Here is a 21,177-nt window from a genome sequence, read left to right as displayed (position 1 = left end):
AAAATATATTCGATCAAGATATCTCACTCAGATAAAGATTGATAATAAATTTTAAACAAAGATGGATAGTGGCTAGCAGTGGAATCCACTTCGTCTTATTTGGGAGTCGTCAGTTGGATGTTCCTGTATCTCAGAGTTAATGTTCACTCTGGGACTCGAACTCAGTAACTTTCGCTTCAAACGCCATCGCGTTATCCACTTAGCTACTAAGTCCTGATAGTCACTTGCTTGTGAGTTGGGGTGAAGTTTAAATTCATTTAGTATTGTTTGTTTGAATCTTCCCATCAATGTGTTAGGACTGCAACTGGTCAGTCTCTAATTGGTATATGTGCATACTGAGCGTATTTCCTCGATCCAGCCTTAATTCACAAGCATGGTAAGCAAAGATGAATAGTGGCTATATCGAGGCAATACGCACAGTACGCACATATACCAATTAGAGATTGACCAGTTACAGTCCTAAACATCAATGGAAAGATTCAAACAAAACAATACTAAATGAATTGATCATAAATGTTAACCAATACAAAGCCTAAATGAAACAGAACTCTTTGCCAAGTACCTCAAAACCATCTAAAATTAAATTTTGATGGTAATTTTGTTCTCAAAAAAAATCAATAAATTTATCAATATAAAGTATCAGTTCATTTTATGAAAATATTTTTTTCAATTAGAAAAGAGGAGGGTAGGGGGATACATGAAAATTAAACTTTTTCCTCAATAAACCAAAAAAATTACCACAACAAACGAATAAATAAATAAATGTGAATATTTACAGAAAAAAAAAGAAGAAAAAGATGATAACGGATACCCAAAAATGAAACATTCGGTTTCTCCATCGAAAGGCAACAACAAACAAAATACACACAACTCATATACACACGAACATACAGATACATACAGATACAAACAATATTTTAATATCTCTATCATGGAAATACGGAATTTTTTTAAACAAATAAATAAATAAATAAGCAGAAAAATTGAATTCCCTAAAGATTGAACAACAAAACATTCATCAGTAAACATACACAAACTGGAATAAATTCAACTAACCAATAAATGAACATATGAAGAGAAAAAAGGAAAAGAATGAAAATTAGTTATGTAACAAATGTGTTACCATCTATAGAGGAGGAGGAGGAGGAGCAAACAGAGAGATAGGGAGTGAGTGAATGAGTGAAAATCTAGTCGATAACGAAGAGAAAGATGGAGAACTTAACAAAAAGCCAAATGAAATGAGAAAAACAACACAGTTGACATTATTTTCCTTCTTTTTTGAATAATTTAGGACACTTTCAATTATTCACTGTTGGGTTACTTTGTTATTGTTGTTGTTGTTGAAATTTTAATGTTTTCAGCAATTTATCAAGAGGAACAAAACAATGGGTATGTGAAATATCAGGAAAATAAAAAAAATAGGTCCTGGGTTCGAATCTCGCCAGGCGAGATCGTGGATGCTCACTGTTGAGGAGTCCCACAATAGGACGAAATGGCCCTCCAGTGCTTCTAAGTTTTCAATGGTTGTCTAGCTTCAATTGACTCATGCTTTCAAATATGAAAGTATTGAAATCTCCACAAAACCTCTACTGATAAAAAATAACCTCTTGCAGTAAGAATAATTTATTTTGCCTTTTCTTAAAAGGTATCTCAAACTTTGATTCAGTGTCAACAGTAAGGTGGTAATGTGAGTAGTAGTAGTAGTTGTTGTTATATATAAACGAAGAATAAGTGAATAGTAACCATTAGGAATTATTTAAGGACTAATATTATACGTATATTATTATTGTATAATTATTATATGTATATTCATATTCCCTTCATTATAAGAATTTTATTTGACCTATTGACTGTTATCATATGGTTTACTATTCTTGAGACATTCCCAAGTTATTAGTCACAGTTTCTAAGAATCACAGCCAATTTTTGGCTTGAACTTGTACAAATGGTACTTTCTATTTTATGGTTTGATGTGATCTTGTGTTTTTTGTATATAAAGCCAGTATGTCTGAAATATATGATTCTATCATGGAGGCTGATATTGGTATTCTGCACTAAACCTTCTGGGTTAGTAGAGAAGCTACTATCGAGGTGGACCAATAAGAAGTCAGAATTGGCTGAAGACTGCCCGTACAAGTCGGTGTTCTAATTGGCGATTGTATCACGTGATAATTAACAGGCCATAAGAACATAACAGTATTATTATTATTATTATTATTATTATTAGTAGTAGTAGTAGTAGTAGTAGTAATAGCAGTGTGGTGTGTGCTACTGATGTCGAAAGACATTAGTAGGGTGTATCATTGATCGAAATTGAAATGCCTGGTAGCAGAAAGTGAAGAAGATCGAAGAGAAGAAAACGAGAACAGAGAATGATTGGTGTGGAAACGAAGGAACAATGAAGTCTGAGACAAGTGAATGACATTTTGCGAATGAAGTATTTACCGTATGATTCTCAGATTTCATTAAGACATTCGGTAATTTTGTGTTCAAATACATTTGATTGTCACTGTATATATATATGTTGAAATAAGGAAGTATTCATTAGTAGTAATACAGTCATCCATAAGAATCATATTAGAGTGACCTGCTTAAACATTCAGTTCAGGTATTTTCCCAATTATTCAAATGTTGTATTATTAGCCTTTCTGTGTTATGTTTACTTAAACTGAATAATTGTGGATGCTAATATATATATGTGCTAACGTGGTATTATTCAAAGTTACAAATTATTCCAATGCTAAATACTGGAAAGCTTAATTCGAAACACTGTAATTGCTGAGATCCTTTTCTGTTTGGTAAAACATAAATGCTTGAAACCTTGGTTTAAACGATAAGCATGGGACGTTTCATTCTCGAAACACCTGACAATGTTTACATGATACTTTTCATGCTTAAGATAGAAAAGTGACATTTAACCAGGTTTTCCCTACCAAATATGTATAAGTACTTAACATTTGATATTTATGTAATGGACTGATGTTATTTAAGGAATTATTGTAAGCCAGGAAACATTAGATTACTCTTTCGTTCTAATATAATACACATCAGAATTGCTCATCTATGACCCCTCTAAGTATCGGACCCAGGATAATCATATTTTCAGAGAAAAGATTAACCTTCATACTACTTAGTTGGTATCCAATGGTTTACATGTCTTACTTCAAAGTATTCGATTGGATCTATAGTGTGGTCGTCGGTGAGTACTTCCAACGAGATTCACACTAGGCCAAAACAACTATCCAGTGTTTCTGGGTTTACAATGATTCTCGAACTAAAATCAATCAGTGATGCAAACCATATGACTTGAAAATCTCTACATTCCCTCCCTTTACAATAATTTCGCATTTGATTAGACAAGTATCAACCTTTTCTTTCTTCCTCCCATCACAATTCTATTATCATTATTATTTAAATGAGTATCCATTCCAAATTTTAATTAAAAATAATAATAACTAAATAAATTAATCAGAAAGTTTTTAATCGACTCAAAATGTAAATAATCAAAAGGGGAACACAAAAAGAGAGAAAAACGAATTGGATATAGATGAAACAAATGTGTTGGTAAAAGTGGAATGATGATAGAATTATCCCCTTCTTAGAAATGAACACTTTTTTTAGAAAAAAGGATATTCCTTCTAAAAAAATTTAAAAAATGTAACAGATGGAGTCTAATGGAACAATCTATTTTACCATACTAACAATGATGATGATGATGATGATGATTAGACCAATGAACTAAATAATGATATTACTTATGAATAGTGAGTAGTAGATTAGATTATTCAGTCAAATATCTTTTCTGAATATTTTTTTGGTGTCCTTAATAAAGGGAAAACTATTTTTTTCTTAAAAAATAACAAACTTATCATTTAAAACTTCTCATTTCACTTTTAAGGACAAAAAGAAAAGTTTTAGTAACAGATACTCAAGTAGTAACAATGAGAATCATTGAATACCATAGTTGTTATGATTATGTTTTGTTTCATTTTTTTTAAAATGACCTTAAATGAAAATGTCATTTTTGTATTCATTATACATCCCCTCCCCCCCCCACACACACATATATACATGCCAACACATACACACACAATCTTTGATGAATAATCTTTACTTGAATACATTGAAGTGTTTATGTTCTTCTATTATTTTTTTTTCCTTTTTTAAGAGTACTTCAATTATTTGATAATACAAGAAGAAAAGGGAGAAAAAGAAAGGAATATTGAAACTTTGAAAGGAACAAAAAACAACTTTTCTTTTTTTAAATGAATTATTCTTACTTTCATTTTAAGATCTTTGTAATGTAATAGTTAGTTTAATTCTTATATTCAAGTTAATAATAAATAAATATATGATGTTACTAAATGGTAAACTGAAGAGGATAACAAGAATATGGTGGAAACTCATCAAATTCTAAATTGGCTATTTTTTCGCCCCCCCCACCTTTAGAATTTTTTTTTCAACTTTATAGAATATTCATTTAAAAGTTTATTGTATTCATATGAAGTATCAATAGATAATGAGTTAATGAAAAGAGCTGATAAAAGCTCGAATGGAATACAATGAAATGATAGATGATTAAATTGAACAAATGGATTTTGAATAGGGAAAAACTTAAAAAGAAATAATACTGTGGTGTACGCTACTTATATAGACAGATATAAGTAGTATGTAACACTGATAAGAAGTGGAATGTTTAACAGCAGAAGGTTAAGAAGATCGAATAGAAGAGAATAAGAATATAAACAGAGAGTAAGTTTAATAGTAACAGGATAATAAGAGACGATGAAATTTGTAGGAAACAATCGATGGAAAATGTGCAAATGTAGTAGTTTTCCAATTTTACAAAAGCACTCTGTAATTTTGTTTGTTTATTTCCACCTAAGTCAAGGTTCACTATAATGCTATTTTAATACTAGTAGTAATGACGATAAACATTTCAATACAGTAGTTTTCCGTTATGACGAACCATCTTAAAGATTTTTGATAATATAAATTTGTATACTTGATAGTTGAAAGCATGAGTCAATTGAAGCTAGACCACCAAGGAAAGCCTGGAAGCACTGGACGGCCGTTTTGTCCTACTGTAGGGCGCATCCACGACCTCGCCTCGCGAGATTTGAACTCAGGACCTACATTATATTGATTATAGGAAATTGTGTATAAGTGAATAGATGTTGAATTCTTTATGTGGATTGATTAACTATATCATCTGACTTTTCCATTGAGATCATGAATTTATGAGCGTTAGAACACTGTTGAAAACCCGGAAGCACTGGACGGTCAAGAGGTTAAGTGTTCGCGCATGAGACTGAAGGTCCTGGGTTTGAATCCCATGTGTAGAATCATGCATATTCACTACTAAGGAGTCTTATACTAAGATAGATCGCCCGTCCAAATGCTTACAGGTTTTCAATAGTGGTCTACACAATCTCATGCTAATATACCATTTGAGCTCTTTATAACAAGTTATTTACATTCATGATTTGAATAACACTAATTCAACTAAATTATTTTAATGTAAGATTATAAAATCATGCTTTAGAAAGAAAAAATCTATTGTAGAGTTTATTCAATCTAAAATTCTATAATACAGACGTGGTTGAACTCCACTAACCACTGCTTCTCATTAGAACTCATGAAAATACCTCTTGAAGCCAGTCACTAGTGAGCATATGACCATTATTAGAAGGGGTTTCTTCTAGATATTATAACAATTTCAATTGTTGAGATCATGAGTCAATTGAAGCTAGACCACCATGGAAAACCTGGAAGCACTGGACGACCGTCTATTGTGAGATAGTAACTCACTGAAGACAATGGTGGATGTGTCGTTTGAAGTTAGACATTAACACTGTTGGATGCCGGCCAGCTCAGTGGTCTAGAGGTTAAGCGCTCTCACGCGAGACTGATAGGTCCTGATTCGGAATCTCGCAAGGCGGGATCGTGACTGCGCACTGTTGAGGAGTCCCACAACAGGACGAGTTGTTCGTCCAGTGTTTTCAGGTTTTCCATGGTAGTCTAGCTTCAATTGACTCATGATCTCAACTAGTGAAATTACTATAATATTCACAAGAAACCTTTTTGATATTTATTTATCTAAAAATTTCAACACGATAATAAATGATGAATGTTATGTAAATTAATATAATCATTATGAGTATTAAGTGGATAATTTTAAGTTTGAGTCTAAATATGAGGATAGTAATCATGAAATGAAGATATACTTAGATAACAAGTCATAAATGGAATGAAACATGATTATTGAATTCTATATTATTAGTAATAATATATTTGCATTTATATGTTGGATATTTAAAAAATAATCGAATATATATTTGATCGAGATCATGAATGGATCAATGTTAGAACACTATTGAAAACCTGAAAACAATGAATGGCCATTTCGTCTTAGTAAGAGACTCTTCAGTAGTGTACATTCACGATCTCTCACACGGGATTCGAACTCAAGACCTTCGATCTTGCGCGCCAACGTTAAACCTCTCAACATTTCATAAACTATTTATACTGATTAACATTAATTAAAAATGTTGAAATCTACACATCAAGTTTATTCAATTACCTATTATTTTGTTTAAACCGGTGATCAAAATCTATTTTTTCTTATTCAGTGATATAGACTCAATAATAAATTTTCTAATCCATATTGACTGATCAATAATATGAGAGTTAATAATTGCTACTTGGAAATAACAACAAATCGATAAGTAGTTCAAAGAAATTAATTAGAGAGGTTTCATAATAACTTATTTACCTGATATTGTTGTATTTATCACAGATTAATCTTAGTTATTATTAATTAGCAGTTGAATCTAGACTAAATAGTTGTGCTGATTAAGAGTTTTCTATGAAAATCTAAAGTTTTCAGTTTATTTCTATACTAAATCTAAACAACTATTCAATGCACTATAAGCAAAGATGTATAGTGGCTAGCAGTGGATTCCAGGACACGAGCCACTACGTCCTATTTGGGACTTGTCAGCTGGATGCACCTGCATCTCAGAGTTGATGTTGATTCAGGCATTTGAAACCAACATCGTTCACTTCAAATACAATCGCGTTATTCATTTAGCCACTGAGTCCTCTGCGAACGACACTGGGTTCGAGTCCTAAAGTGAACATCAACTCCGAGATGCAGCTACATCCACCTGACGAGTCCCAAATAGGACGAAATGCGCGTCCTGGATTCCATTGCTAGCTACTATCCATCTTTGCTTATAATGCTTGTGAATTAAGGCTATATCGACGCAATACTCATAGTATTGCACGTATACGAATAAGAGATTGATCAATTGCAGTGCTAAACATCAATGGTAAGATTCAAGTAAACAATACTAAGTGAATTTAAACTATTCAATGCTCTTTGATTTCAACAGTACCTAAACTCAATTTGATATGTGATGAATACAAACTACAAGTGTGAATATTTAGTTTAATTGGAGATTAAAGTAAATTATGTTTCTAGATTGTGATTACCATTAAAAGCTAAGATACATGTTTCATCTTGTTTAGAATTCATCATTTAGATGTATCTACTCCGGAATGCGTTATTCTTAAATTGTTAAATCTAATATAGACATTGACGTATTTAACATGCATGAGTTTCATCATTTATATGAGTTTTCCTCATTAGTGGTATTCAGTACCAGATGGAATACTAACAGGATCTTAACAATTGAAAAACATCAAGTCACACACAAATAACGAAATTCATAGTATCTCACTGAGAATTGTCTGCATCTTTCAAGACTATGAAAAACAAACGATCCTTTGACATTTTTATTATGATGCCCGCCATAAAACCTAGGAGGAGCCTTTTGCCTTATTTAAGACTCATCAGCTGTATGCATCTGGAGCCCTGTATTGTTGTAAGCATTCTAAGACGCTAATCCATTACTTTTTGATTCAAAAGCAAAATCGCTGTTTATCAGGTTGTTGATTTTAGAGCACTCAACTAGAATGAAAAGCGATCATGGCTTTTGACATTAGTCACGAATCAAATTAACTAGAACGCATCCTTAATGTAGACCTGTTAGGATTCATTTATATGTAACAACAGAGATGGATCAAAGAAGCCCTGATTATAAACAATGAAGAATTCCTGGATTAACCTCTCGAAGTCAGTCACTAATGAGCACATAATGATTATTATTATTATCAGAAGGGGTTTTGTGGAGATTTAGTATTTTCATAGTTGAAATCATGAGTCATTTGAAGCTAGACCACCAGGTAGATCCTGGGTTCGAATCTCGCCAGGCGAGGTTATGGATGCTCACTGCTGAGGAGTCCCACAATAGGACGAGTTGTCCGTCCAGTGCTTCCAGGTTTTCCTTGGTGGTCTAGCTTCAATTAACTCACGCTTTTAACTATGAAAATACTGAAATCTCCACAAAACCCCTTCGGATAATTACAAAGTCTTGTTGGCATAAATTCATATATCTATTCCTCAGTATTATAAAACAAAGAACATAGAATCCTCCCTTCACAAAATTGGTATTATTATTTTTCTTCCTTCATTTGGTATTTTTACTTCTTCTTCTTCTTCTATGAATCTAGTTTGATTTTTATATTTATAAAAATTTTATTCCCTAATTTTTATCCCTTTAATTATACATCTGTTATATAATAGCAAATGAATTTATCTAACTCTATCTCTGGTCAATTAAATAACTAATACATATATTATTTTGCATCATTTAAATCAGTCAACCGTAAGTTGATAAGTTGACATACTCTCCTTATGCATCACACTATTTTATTACTTATATAATATATCAGTAGTTTGTATATATTTAAAAAACAAGCCAAAAATATATATTGTACTTTTGACAATTCATTGGTTGGTTTGTTTGTTTGTTTGTATTGGTGTAATCATTATTTTTCCTGACCTATCTCATGTTTACAATATTATACGAAGGAAAACATGTCAGATTGAAAGGGTAAAGGGGATGAGAGCAGGGGTGGTGGTGGTGGTGGTGGTGGAGAGAGGGAGAATGTAAAATGTTGTCAAATATGCCAAATAGATGAATCTAAAAAATTTAACATTCATATTTATTACCCAGCACCTGTTAATTTTGCTCATTTTTCTCTTCTCTAAAAATTGCCAGATGTAATTACAACAGACAGAATTTTTGAGCTGTTTTTAGAATGTTGAAAAAATTAAATGATTTTGAGGACATACAGATATATGTATATAGATAGGCAAAGAAATTTAATATCTTGTTAAATGAATGGTTAATACCAGAGATTTATGATTCATTTAGTAGATGGTAATGTTAGATGGCAGTGGAATTCTAGATTTGATGATTTATCAGTTAGGTGTATACCGTCAACATGAATTTAGAATTCTAATAGTTGAAATTATGAACCACTTGAAGCTAGACCACCATGGAAAACCTAGAAGAACTGGACGGCCAACTCTTCCTATTATGGGACTCCTCAGCAGTGCTCATCCACGATCACGACTCGTAAGATTCAAACCCATGACCTATCAGTCTCGCGCGCGAGCGCTTAACCGATAAACCACTGAGCTGGCCGGCATCCAACGGTGTTAATGTCTAACTGCTAAGCAGTCCCACAATAGGAGGAAACGGCCGTCCAGTGCTTCCATGTTTTCCATAGTGGTCTAGTTTCAATTGATTCATGACCTCAACTATTAAAATTACTATATTATCCACAAAACCCCTTCTGATAATAATTTAGGATTCATCAAGTTAAAAACTAAAAATATTGTTCAATAGTAAATACTTTTCAAATATTATCATATCAAGCAAAAATACTCGAAATCATCATTTTCTGTAGACATTAACAGAGTTGGATACCAACTTAGTGGTCTAGTGGTTAAATGTTTGCTCAAGAGACCGAAGCTTCTGAGTTCGATTCGTACATCCAGTATCGTGCATATGCACTGTTAAGAAGTTCTATACTAGGATGAAACGGTTATCCAATACTTCCAAGTTCTAGGTGGTTGTCTAACATTAATCGACTCATGATTTCAATGAAATTTAATGACCATCAGAACCCCATACTAAAAGTTTTATTATTATTCGCTATTCGCAAGACAACTTCAGTGTACAGTCGTCAAAGTTTAAACGGACAGTTTGACAGAAACTGAAAGTCAAATACACTGAAGGAATTCAATGCGAACAAGGTATATTTGAAATAACCTCAATAATTGAAATCTAAATAACTTCTATTTCTCTCTCATCAGTATGATCCAAGCTTTTCAAGGAATTCCAAACATAATTTTTATGTTAATCATTTGATAGAGTTTAGCAGTAAAAATCAGTATTCGTCATTTTCCGTATTGTTAGACTCAAAAGTTTGTGAGGATACTGGAAAAAATGAAAGTTCTAAACAGGACTAAACATACATCCTTATTCGTTTTGCTAGTCACTATAAATTGCTATCACATGTTATTGACAGATATTACGTGACATACTCGTCCAAGTACTTCATATTTCAAGCAAAGGAGTACGTGAAAAAAGGAACACGTACTTAATATGGTGTTACAGTGTATTAAAATAAGTTTAAACCGATTCACTGTTAAATAACACTTCAAGAAGACTTATGGTGTATTTCAAGAATGTCAATATCTACATGAGTGTGAATTAATGATATTTTGTTCAAAAAGCTATTATGATCTACTCGAGATTGCTGTGGAAATAATCGGCTAGAAAAAATAATAAATACTTGACTTAATACATTACACTAAGAATAATCAGTCTGTTTGATCATCACTATAGAGTTATGGAGACCAGTCAGCACTGAACATCCACAATCTCGCTAGAGAGATTCGAACCCAGGACCTTCGGTCTCGCGCGCGAACGTCCAAACTCTAGACTATGGATGTGCACTGTTGAGAAGTCTCATACTAAGACGAAATGGCCGTCGATTAATGTTGGACTACCACCGAAGACCTGGAAGCACTGGAAGGCTGTTTCTTCCTTCTATGGGACCCATCAGTAGCGTACATCCACTATCCCGTACACAGCACTCGAACTCAGAACCTTCAGTCTTGAGAGCGATGACAAGTGACTGGCTTCAAGATGTATTTCCTGGAGTTCGTGTTGGAAGCCGTCACTAGTAGAATTCAATCCATGTCGGGTGGAGACAGTTATCCAACTCAGACAATGAATGAAGGGTTACACATGATCATAGATCGATTGAAGTTAGATATTAACACTATTGAATGCCGTCCAGCTCAGTAACCTAAAGGTTAAGTGTTCATGTGTGAGATCGAAGGTCTTGGCTTAAAGTTCTACGCATAGGATCATGGATATGCACTTTTGACGGGTCATATACAAGGACAGAACGGCTATCCGATGCTTCCAGATTTTAATCAGACTTATTCAATGCAACTAGATTCTCTAATAAATTAAAACAGAGCAAGCTCTATTTAAATAAAAGAAACATATATTGAAACTATTTGAGAAACATTGTTTCTTCTCAATCATATATATATACATATACATATAAGTAGTATTAATTATATAATTCCATTAAATTTAATTATGAAGTTTATTCATTCATTCTTCTTTCCTTTTCTTACCCCCTTATTCATCAGTTCATTCCATTCAATACATCATAATAAACAATTGAATGAATGCTTGTTTAAATGAACGGTATATTCATTCATTATATAATAATCAACTATGATCATGTTACCACCATTAAATATATTCATTGTATTGGTTTTAGGTTGTTGTATACATTGTCATCTGTGTTTTTGTTGTTGTTCTTGTTGTTTATTCTTAGTTTCTCTATAATCATAAATGGACAAGATTATAGTTTTAGAAAAAAGGTTCTAGTTAGTTTTTTTTTCTTTCTTTGTTAAATCTATTTATTCTATTATCTTTTGAGATAATGGATATTCACCTCAAAATATATGTTTTTTTTTTAAGAAAGACAAACTTTTTTCTTCAAGTGCTAAGAATTTTCAATGAGTTTACAATGGAGATCTCGCTCGTGGGATTCGAACCCAGGACCTTCGATCTCACGTGCGAGCACTCAACCTCTAGATCGTTGATGCTCACTGTTGAGGAGTCCTATACTAGGACGAAATGGCCGTCTAGTGCTTTTGGGTTTTCTAGCTTTAATCGACTCATGAACTCAACTATTAAATTACTATGATCTCCACAAAACTCCTGGCAGTAGGATTCAGGATTCATGTTTCATTGTATTTGAAACTCACTAGTTAAATATATCACAATTTCAATGTACTAGATAGAATGAAAACATGTTTCTTGAATTCTACAATTGATCATAATTCATCTACATAATAGAAATTGTAATAAAATAGTTACATTGAGGGAATACACACAAACTATACATATGACAAGAAAAATGGGTCTAAATTCAATTTAGAATATTAACAACGGGATGATTCGAACCTTAACGTGTAATTGTAAGCAAAGATGGATAGTGGATACTAGTGGAATCCAGAACACGAGCCGCTTCGTCCTATTTGGGACTCGTCAGCTGCATGTACTGCATCTCAGAGTTGATGTTCACTCTTTAACTCGAACCCAGTACCTTTCGCTTCAAATGTCATCGCGTTATCCACTCAGCTACTGAGTCCTTGCTTGTGCGATGGCGTGAAGTTTAAATTCATTTAGTATTGTTTGTTTGAATCTTCCCATTGATGTTTACGACTGCAACTGGTCAGTCTCTAATTGGCATATGTGCATACTGTGCATCTTTGCTTACAATGCCTGTGAAATAAGGCTATATTGAGGCAATACGTACAGTATGCACATATGGCCAATAAGAGACTGACCAGCTGCAGTCCTAAACATCAATGGGAAGATTCAAACAAACAATACTAAGTGAAGTTAACGTGTCATGTTATTTAGTCATTGTTTATACATTAGGATTAACTTAGAAATACAGAATAATGCCTAAGAATAAAGTAGATAAGGTTTTATATGTAAAGTAATGTTACACAATGGAAATTTATCTTACATAGAGTAGTAATCAAAGATTTATGCCTTCTTTCTATGAGATTAAGTTATTGTAGTTAGTAAAGTACTAGGTTTTAAAATAGTGTTATGTGTGCTACTGATATTGATAGATATAAGTAGTATGTATCATCAATTGGAAGTGAGATACCTGAAGGCAGAAGGTTAAGAAGTTCGAAGAAACGAGAATGAGAACAGAGAATGATTGGTGTAGAAATGAAGGAACATTGAAGTCTGAGACGATTGATTGATACTTTGCAAATGAAGTATTTACTGTATGATTCTTAAATTTGACTAAGACATTCGGTAATTTTGTGTTCAAGTACATTCAATTGTCCCCACTTGTGTTCTTGTTCACCATAAGAGTAGTTCATTGGTTGATTGATTTGACATTGTGTCAATGAAGAGTTTCTATTCTCTTTCTTAAAAATAGTTAACTTTTAGACCAGTCTTTCTACTAGGTGGCAATTGACATATTTCCAATGATACTCATGAGACATAGAAAATATTCCGACAGGAGTCGAAGGCAAAAACATCTATGTTTTCAACAGTTCCATGAAGATGGATAAATATTTGATGTTAGACTACGTAATATAATCAATCAAATAATTGAATTGGAGTCTAGAAGAATTAAAACTACACAACTATAGGTTGTGAGACACTTATCCACCGTGGGCAATGGATGAAGGTTGTATAATACCGTTAGACATTAACACCATTAGATGCTGGTTCAGTGGTCTAGAGGTGCAACATTCGCGTGCAAAATCAAAAGTCCCGGGTTCGATTGTAGGTTTCAGGGTCATGGATGCGCACTATTTAGTAATCTCATACCAGAACCAAACGGTTATTCAGTGCTTTCAAAATATTAATGACGGTCCACAATCTACATGAATCCCCCATACTAATAAATTTATTTTATAAAGAATCATTTGTTCCAGATCACAGTTCATTTGGTCATTTGTCTTTAAATTACTTAATAAATGACAGTGTAGTATCAGGAACTAGTTGAATTTAGAAACGCAAATTACTGGGTTCTATCTAAGAGATCCAAAGATAACTCACTCATCTTAAGACTTGATAGTTCTCCAATCAGTCTTTGAAGAATTTTCAAGTGTTTTCTACAGATCCGTCTTATAGTATGATGAAATAGATGTCTAGTGTACCATTCACGGTTTTTTACACTATGATTTGACTTTAGTTAGACAGCAGCTTAAAACTTGGGAACGACTGCCGCAAATATTGTAGGCTAATTATGACAGATGGATGTTTTCAACCAGCTATTACACTAAGGATTTTGTTTACTAATTTGTATTTAGACAAGCAATCACATAATTTTAATAGTTCACATCATGGAAGCCCTGAAAAGCTATTGTGTCTTATTATGAGACTCCATAGCATTGTACATTCACTATTCTACTAAGGATCAAGTCTAGGAACTCATGGTGAATGCTTCACCTTCAGCCCACTAAGTTAGCATCACACGGTCTACATTCTGAATTTCAGTCGACGATGTCGATGTCTATCGATCATCATCCATTATTATCCGTCATGTCTGTCTCAAGCTCGGCATGATTAAACTTCACTCAGTATGAATCTACATTAAAAAAACTCCAGATATTCAATGAAGATCTTTAATATCAGAAGGGGTTTTGTGAAGATTTAGTATTTTCATAGTTGAAAGCGCGTGAGTCAATTGAAGCTAGACCACCACGGCCGTCCAGTGCTTCCATGTTTTCCTTGGTGGTCTAGCTTCAACTGACTCATGCTTTCAACTATGAAGATCTTTAAATTATTTACAAAATAATTCTATTCTTTAGCAGAATATGTCTAAATTCAATTTTGTGTACCCCTTCTATTCAATAATTATACATTATTATAAATTACATTCACAAAAGCATCGTTCCTTCTTTTTTTTTCTCAGTTAGAATCAAATTACTTATTTCTTTTTTCTTCATGGAACATCATGAGTAACAAGTGAGAATCAAGATACCCTAAGGGTAAATAATCAATTGATAGATGAAGAAATAGATTCAATTAAAACTATATATATGAATAAAGCATATAGTGTATATTCTCCAGTAAGCGAAGACAAATAAACAAGACAACTATTCTTTTATAGTTCAAATAGAGTATTATTATTTCCTCGGTGCAAATATTAATTACTCCCCATCTATGACCGGTGAACATTGTTTCCCCTCAGTTATTCCCCTTTTTACAACCTTATCTAACTTGTGCTCATTTAGATTACGTTTTTTTTAGCAATAAATTTTGATTATACAGTGTATGGTTGTTACTGTTGTGTTCTGTTTTTTTTTTTTATACTTTTTTTCGGTGGGGTGGGGGGGGAGGTTCTGTTCATATTACAAAAAAAAGTGTGAATAAATTTTTCTTATCAGTTTCTTATTGTTGATTCTTGCTGTTAATGTCACCTTTTTTTCTTGTATGTTGTAATAGACGAATAAGTTTAGTTTTGAAGAGGGGGGGGGAGAGTTTATTCTATCATGCTGTGAATTGTTCATCAGTGTCTGTGTGTGTGTGTGTGGGTGGGTGGAATCATACACACGTGTACATATACATATATATATGAGTTCGTGAATTACCGGTTTCTTTCAATTATTTATTTATTCAATCATCTACTCATTTAATTAACTAATTATATTAGTAGTATAACCATAATAATGATTATAAATAGTATAGAAAGGAGGATAAATTTTCATTACCATTTTTTTCTAAAAGATTATGTATATGCATAATATTAGTAGTAGATAGCATTATTTCCCACAAAGTGTTGTTTGAACAAAGTAACAGTGTCAAAAAGGAAGCTTCCTTACCTTTTTTTCACTAACATAAAGGTAACTTGATACTGAAAAGTAAATTCAGTAGCTAATTAGCTGTGTATAATTGAATACCTTGTGAACATGGGTCATTCAACCAAACAGACTCAGAGTTCAGAATCATTTACAAGGTGTGCAAAAAATTCACCGAAGACAATAGGCTACTGTATTCTTGGCATTGTCGAAGCTTATATCATACATTTTGAAAAGCTAGAAATGTGTTTACAAAAGAAATCTTTTCACTCTCTTCTTCTATTTATGATCTTAACCTCTAGTTTTCGAAAGATATTACCGTCCTCCTCTCGTGCTCTATTGACATTTTACTCTTAAGCCAATTATTTTGTTTCAGTACCCTTACGAATTATAGTCCATTTTAATTTCAAGATTTTAGTTTACCACTTTAAGCAACTATTTTTCACAATTATTGTTTTTTGTACTAGAATGAAGGTTCGTGGATACGAAAGAGCAGTTTCATTTCAGCATAGAACTATCCAGTTATGAACACCTATGACCCCACCGGATATCAAGAGTGCAACTTATAGGTCTTATTATGAGGGTCTAAATGGGTTCGACCTCAGTCGGGATCGTGGATGTGCATTATCGAAGAGTTCCATGCTGGTATGAAACAGCTCTTCAGAGTTTCCAGGTTTTTAATGGTTGTTCAACTAAGATCTATTCATAATCTCAACAACATCCAATAATCTCTACAAATCCCCATACTGATAACTGTTATGTGCTCACTAGTTACTAACTTCATAAGGACATTTATAGAGTTCCAATGTGAAGGTTCAAGCAAAGGAGTTCAGCTATGTTGGATATATGACAATAATCACCAACAATATTAGCAAATGGTCATACAACAACACAAATTAATTGAAGTTAAACATGTAAAGCGCTGTATCCTGGCTCACTGATCTAAAAGTCTAGGTTTCTACTTAAGACCTGAAGTTCCTGAATTCAGTTCCAGATGAGGTGATAGATTCTTACTGCTAAGAAGTCCCATACGGGGATTTGTAAGCTATAAACTAAAAATATCAATTCTAAAAAATTCAGAAATTCACACTTCAATGATTCATATTTCACAATCCCAGAGACAAAGACTATGGCTAAATGAGTACTTGTAGTTGATTTTGGTAAGAAAAAACAAAGCTGAAAGTGTTCAGTAATTAACCGGCTTTTACAGATTATTACCAGTATGGGGAATTTGTGGCGATTGTAGTAATTTTGATAGTTGAATTCATGAGTCGATCTAAGCTAGACCACTATTGAAAACTTCAAAGCAGTGGACAGCCATTTCGTCATAATATGGGACTCCTCACAATTGTACATGCACGATCCCACACCAAAAATACTCAAACTCAAGACCTTCCATCTCACACGCGAACACTTAACCTCTAGACCACTGATCTGGACGGCATCTAACTGTGGTAATGTGTAACTTCATTCGATCCATGACCATGTGCAACCCTTCATTCATTGTCTGAGATAGATAGGTTTCTCCACCCGACAGGGATTGAACTCTACTGGTGACGGTTTCCCACTAAAACTCCAAGAAATCCATCTTGAAGCTGGTCACTAGTGAGCACATGATGATTATTATTATCAGAATGGGGATTTGTAAAGATTATAGTAATACATAATAGGTATATATTTAAATATGTGCTTAATTACCAAGAATACCGTATATTGTTATTTTTTGAAACAAAAATTCAAGAATTTTGACGTCTATTATTTGTATTTATTCAAGTGAATCACCATGACTATTAACATTAAAATAGTACTTACCATTATTACTACTACTACCAATTATAAATAGTATGACTAATACTCATTTGTGTCTTATTAGTAAAAAAATTTACATTTGTTTTTTTCATTTTCAAAATTTAGGGTGGAACTTAAGACTTAGGGGTGCATAGTGTATTCCAGGAGTAGATGTACAGATTTCTTTTTTTACAAATAACATTTGGTACCACTTCAATAAAGAATTTATATATATACGTCTAGATATATATATATATTAGTATTACATCAATTATTCAAAACATAGTCATTATATTTACCACCCCTTACCCCCCCCCAAAAGAAACAACAGAGAAACGCATTCGACAGACGGTGGCAATAGTATTAATATTAGTACTGGAGGTGGTGAATATAAAAGGGGGTGGGGAGAATTTTAAAAAATGTGAAATAAAAAGGAAAAGAGAGAGAAAAAAAACGATAAAAAGTCAAATTTTTATTTTATTTTTTTTCCCCATTTTATTTTGCATAAACTCACGTTTTAGTCAATTTCCCAATTGGCAAAAATGTATAAATGTAAATTTTTCTGTTATTGGAAACCCTTCAGGAAAATAAATAATAATAATAGTTCTCTATCATTTCAACAAAAATTCCATCGAGTCTTATGCTAACTATCCTCATTTCTCTTTCTCGTTCTCTTGTTTAACTGTCATTCCTTACTAAACTCTTTTTATGCTTCAATATTTTAACTTTTCTTCACTTTGTCTATTTCTCCCCCTCCCCCCCCCAATTTAAAATCATAATCTGTGAACAAAAAAAAACTATTTTAAATATTCCCTATTTATGCATAATACATGAGACATTTCTATAGAAGAAGATGATGATAATGATGAAAAGTATCTCTATTTCACTTATTTTCTAAAGCACATTACCATGTTATACAGTATACAGTAAACATTGAAATGTAAAAATGGTAACATCTTCACTCTATAATGAGTATTCATGCGTTACACATACATTATGCATGCATGTATGAAAGTACATCCAAAAAAAAGAAAGACTTAGCATACATTGACATGTCTTATATGCTTGTTTGTATATGTGTCTGTGTGTAGAGTTATCTTTACTTTTTGTCTCAGTAACACAGATTTGTCAATCAATGGGATTTATTCGATAGAATGAATTTTATAAAAATAGAGAACATCATGTTTTAAACAGACAGAATAATATGTCTAGTTAAATATGGTTAACAGTATAGAGTTGTGGAGATTGTTGAGTTTTTAATTGAGATAATGAATAGATCAATTTTAGACAATCTTCACAACCCTATACTGATAATTATTATGTGCTCATTAGTGATTAGATTCGAGATGAACTTCATAGAGTTTTAGTGAAAAGCTGTAACCAGTGGAGTTCAACCATGTCTAGTGTGAAGCAGTTATTCACTGAAGATAATGGTGAACGATCGCACAATATCGTGGATTGGTTGAAGTTAGACATTAACACCACTAGATACTATCGAGCTCAGGGGTCTAGAAGTTCAGCGTTCACATGCGAGACAGAAGGTACTGGGTTTGAATCTCTTTGGTGTAGGATCGTGGATCTGTACCAGTGAGTAGTCCCATACTAGGACAAATCGGCCATCCAGTGCTTTCAGGTTTTCAATTATGGTCTAATATTGTTCCATTCATGATCTCAATATTTCGTTTTGACAAATAATTATTTCAAAATTAATTGATTTTAAAAATATATTCTATACAGTACAATGTGGTTTTAAGATGGTGATCACATAGATTTTGAAACAATCTTTTTATTTAAAACAGTTTACAGACTAGTTGATTTCTTTCTATTTGGTCCGGATGGAATTAGATGGAAAACAACTGAACTTAAATGTCGCACAGGTTGTAATTCGAATCATAAATGGTTTATCAGTTACTTTAAAATTGTAAGCATGTTTTGGTGGTATGTATCAGTTGACAAGAACACCAAGGTTTAGTACTTGCTAATGGTTATTTCCAACCACCCATTAGATGGATTTAGATAAGTAATAATGGCAAGACAATCGTAGTATCCTTCACTACTCATTCACAATCATTGGGCTGATAAAAGGTAGATATATTCTAAATACATGATTAAAGGATAAATAGTTAAACTGTAATAATTGCAAATAAGTATCATAGGTTCCCGTAAACTGATTTCTTTTAATGTATTGAAGACCTGAACTAAGAAATCTATATTTTGGGACTTTGAATCATTAGTCTATAGGTAGATGCTTAACCAGAAGTTCTTAGTAGTCTTAGATTTTTATCCATAACCTAGTATAGGTAAGAACAAATAATGATTTTCATAGAAGGGATTAACACCTGCTTAGTATTTCTTGATTTTCCAACTAGAATCGTCCAATATTATAGACTATCTTCAAACAAGAATATTACTATTGATAATCATCAAATGAAGACTTACCACCATCAATAGAGTCTGTTCGACGAATACGACGTCCATGTTTTGAATTATTATGCACAAACATATTATCTGATATACAGAGTAGTTTGCGTTCAATTGCATGAGTTGATGATATTGCAACCTTCATAGGAAATGTAATAAAAAACAAGGTAACAGATGCAGTTATACACATTTTCTTTATTTCTGGTTGTAAATAGTCAATCATTTAGTCTGAGTAAAAAAGAAACTTAACATCAAATAAAATGATGTTCACTTGTTTGTTTAAATTGACCAATTAGGTGTTAACCGGATAACGCGTCGACTCGTTCTTTATATTAAAAAGGTTTGTCACAAGATTCTAGCGGGATAATCACCATAATGATCAGTATTCTCTTCTTTTCATTTGTATTTTTGGTTATAAAAAAACAACAAAAGTTTACGATGGGATTCATGCGTTGAAATCAGTCAATACTGAACAACAAGAATGTCACAGTAACAGATCTAGTCGAAAACGTACATGTTCTCCACATTCACAGTCACATTTGTCCGGGTCTTGTACAAATGTGATTTTCTATTTTGTGGTACGATGTGGTCAGTTTGATTGGTATATAACCCAGTATGTTTGAAATACAATGATTCATATTGCAGAGACTGTTATTAATGTTTTGGACTTAACTGGCTGGACCGATTAGTACTCAAAGCTGCTCATACGGCTTTTGTGTATCATTGGGCGATCGATAAATTCACTCCTCTCTGATTGGCGACATCGTCACGTCATATACTAACTGCGCATACAGGCAGACTACAAGTTATAACAATTAGCGTTCTCAAGATATAACATATGCCAAAATAAATTCACTTAGTATTATTTATTTGAATCTTCTCATTGATGTTTAGCACTGCAACTGGTAAGTCTCTAATTGGAATATGTGCATACTGTGCGTATTGCCTCGATATGGCCTTAATTCACAAGCATTATAAGCAAAGATGGATAGTGTCTAGCACTGGAATCCAGGACGCTCGTTTCATCCTATTTGGGACTCGTCAGCTAGATGTACCTGCATCTCAGAGTTGATGTTCACTCTGCTTCGATCACCTCTTCGTGATTTCTTCTTCCGTCTGGAATTACAAACCTTCACTTATTACCTATTGATTATCTACTGTTTATTTTACTATCCACCACT

The 21,177-nt window shown here is 32.9% G+C and overlaps 1 protein-coding gene across 1 annotated transcript in view; it reads right to left on the bottom strand.

Annotated features, from left to right (window-relative positions):
* Positions 1-20,219, bottom strand: part of Smp_194660 (hypothetical protein) — a gene marked incomplete at both ends in the record, with an annotated part of 43,551 nt that extends 23,332 nt beyond the window's left edge. The window contains one exon of the mRNA XM_018798834.1: positions 20,015-20,219. Coding sequence (XP_018650683.1) covers positions 20,015-20,219 — 205 coding nt within the window. The remainder of the gene's footprint in view (positions 1-20,014) is intronic.
* Between the last annotated feature and the right edge of the window lie 958 nt (positions 20,220-21,177).

This window comes from Schistosoma mansoni, chromosome 3, assembly GCF_000237925.1.
Source record: "Schistosoma mansoni strain Puerto Rico chromosome 3, complete genome".
Taxonomy (NCBI): domain Eukaryota; kingdom Metazoa; phylum Platyhelminthes; class Trematoda; order Strigeidida; family Schistosomatidae; genus Schistosoma; species Schistosoma mansoni.
The sequence above is the reverse complement of the archived record's forward strand: the minus strand, read 5'-3'. Positions and strand labels throughout refer to the sequence as shown.